Source organism: Cyprinus carpio, chromosome A6, assembly GCF_018340385.1.
Source record: "Cyprinus carpio isolate SPL01 chromosome A6, ASM1834038v1, whole genome shotgun sequence".
In the NCBI taxonomy this organism is placed as follows: Eukaryota; Metazoa; Chordata; class Actinopteri; order Cypriniformes; family Cyprinidae; genus Cyprinus; species Cyprinus carpio.
The window spans coordinates 31564734-31567233 of NC_056577.1; the positions used below are offsets into that span (position 1 = coordinate 31564734).

At 41.5% G+C, this 2500-nt stretch overlaps 1 protein-coding gene across 1 annotated transcript in view; it reads left to right on the forward strand.

Moving 5' to 3' along the window:
• Positions 1-2500, forward strand: part of LOC109051580 (serine hydroxymethyltransferase, mitochondrial-like) — a 26233-nt gene that overhangs the window by 18486 nt on the left and 5247 nt on the right. The window contains 1 exon segment of the mRNA XM_042759039.1: positions 369-468. Within this exon segment, the coding sequence (XP_042614973.1) occupies positions 369-468 (100 nt within the window).

Sequence of the window (2500 nt, forward strand, 5' to 3'; positions counted from 1 at the left end):
GTAAATGTAAAGTATTGTAGTGTTTGCCTTTGTTTCTCAGCGCTGTCAAAATAAAAGTCCTGCTTCTGACAGGATTCTGACATGATTGGCCGATGCCGATAATTAATTAAAAAAAAAAAAGCCAAATATCGGCCGATATATCGGTCGATTACTACTTTCTACTTTGATCCACTGTGTTTATTAGCGGTTCATATGCTGAATTAATATCCAGTAGTTTCATATGCAGCATCATTTGAGTCCTGGAGCTTCTCTCTGTCTGTCAATCATCTTCTATTCTCTCTCATCTTCTCCTGAACAATGCCCGGTGCACTTGGGAGCTTGTTTATGATGTTTGATAATTGAAAGCTCTTCATTCGCTCTCTCTTCAGGCCACGACGCCCATGTTTCGTGAATACATCGCTCAGGTTCTGAAGAACTCGAAGGCCATGGCCGACGCGCTGCTGGAGAAGGGCTACACGGTGGTCTCGGGTGGGTTTTCACACGCCGTAGGTTTTCTCTTCAGGTGAGCCGAACGTGTTCGTCTGGGACTGAGACGACGCCACTGGATCCTCCCGGAAGATGAAGTTAGTCTTCCTGCGTTTTATCAGTGTGTGCTGCAGGAGTGAGACTCAAACCCCTACAAATTAGAGGGACTAATTAACTAAAAAGCAGGTGATTATACTCCGCAGTATTAATGAATAGTCCTGTTAATGAATCAGTGTTCGGTGGTGTGGAGTGAAGCTGTAACACACTGATGCACCAAAGACCTGCAGACGCATGAAGCTCTACTAACGGCTTCTTTAAATCTCATCCTATCATATCCTCATGCAGACAGCCTTAAAAACATAAACAGAAGAAAATACAACCCGGATCATATTGATGTGGTTTGTGTTGAACCATCAAATAAACGTCTTTAAAAACTTTTATAGGGTGTTTTTCAGGGTTTCTGCGAGTCTTAATTCACCCTTACGCAAATGAAAGCTCTTAAATCAGAGCAGAAAGTCTGTAAGTCGTGGCATTAAACACTGCAACACATGAATACCTTCCTTTCCAGCACAAATATCTAAACATCCTTAAATCAAGATGCGTTTACCGGAGATGCAAAATGAAGATGTGGAGCCAGAAATTGATCAAAATGAAGTGAGTTTATGCTTAAAACAAGAACCGATATCTGTCAGTGAGGAATGAAAATGTCTTTTCCCTTTGAATGAAGTTTCTTTTTCGGAGCCCATTGATGGATATTTGTTCATGTTTTAATCATGAACTCACTTCATTTTGATCAATTTCTCAGAAAACAACACTTAAAGGGATAGTTTACCCAAAAATTAAAATTACCCCATGATTCACTCACCCTCAAGCCATCCTAGGTGTATATGACATTTTTCTTTCAGACGAAAGTCTGACTCTTCCAAGCGTTATAATGGCAGTGAATGGGTGTTATGTTTCAGTAGTCCAAAAGAAGTCCAATAAAGTGCATCCATCCATCATAAAAAGTGCCTCACACGGCTCCGGGGGCTGAATTAATTATGATTTCAAGAGGTCTTAAATGTGGGGACAAGAATTACGATATGGCTGAATGTGACGATTAAATTGCAAAAGACTGAATTTATGAAATAAACACAAACGCTGCACATTTCAGAATCTGGTGCTGCTGCTGCTTTGTGTTCTGCCGTTACCGGGGAAACCGCTGCTTTGTGTTCTGCCGTTACCGGGGAAACCGCTGCTTTGTGTTGTGACGTTACCGGGGAAACCGTTGCTTTGTGTTCTGACGTTACCGGGGAAACCGCTGCTTTGTGTTTCTGACGTTACCGGGGGAAACCGTTGCTTGTGTTCTGACGTTACCGGGGAAACCGCTGCTTTGTGTTCTGACGTTACCGGGGAAACCGTTGCTTTGTGTTCTGACGTTACCGGGGAAACCGCTGCTTTGTGTTCTGACGTTACCGGGGAAACCGTTGCTTTGTGTTCTGACGTTACCGGGGAAACCGTTACCGGGGCAACCGTTGCTTTGTGTTCTGACGTTACCAGGGAAACCGCTGCTTTGTGTTCTGCTGTTACCGGGGAGACCGTTGCTTTGTGTTCTGCCGTTACCGGGGAAACCGTTGCTTTGTGTTCTGCCGTTACTGGGGAAACCGCTGTATTTCTGCCACTTAAAAAGTGCCTCCTGCTGGTACAGCTGCTGTTTTTGATCGGACCAATGTGAAAATCTATCCATGTTTTTACGCTGCAAACATGCAGAGTTCAGTTATAAATGTGAACTGGTGAATCAACAAGAAGATAGTGCATTATAAAAATGTAAACAATTAAGACAGTAAAATATATTTAATTAATAGTTGATTGATAAAATTTGTTTACATTAATAATGGATAGTTTTTACTTATGAAAATTAACCATGGTTTTACTATAGTAAAAGTGTAGTAACTGTGTTTTTATCATATTGACTACCATTTGTATAGTCATAGTTTTACTAAAAAATACCATGGTTAAACTATGGTTAGTGTCCAAAATTTGCTAGTTGGGGTAA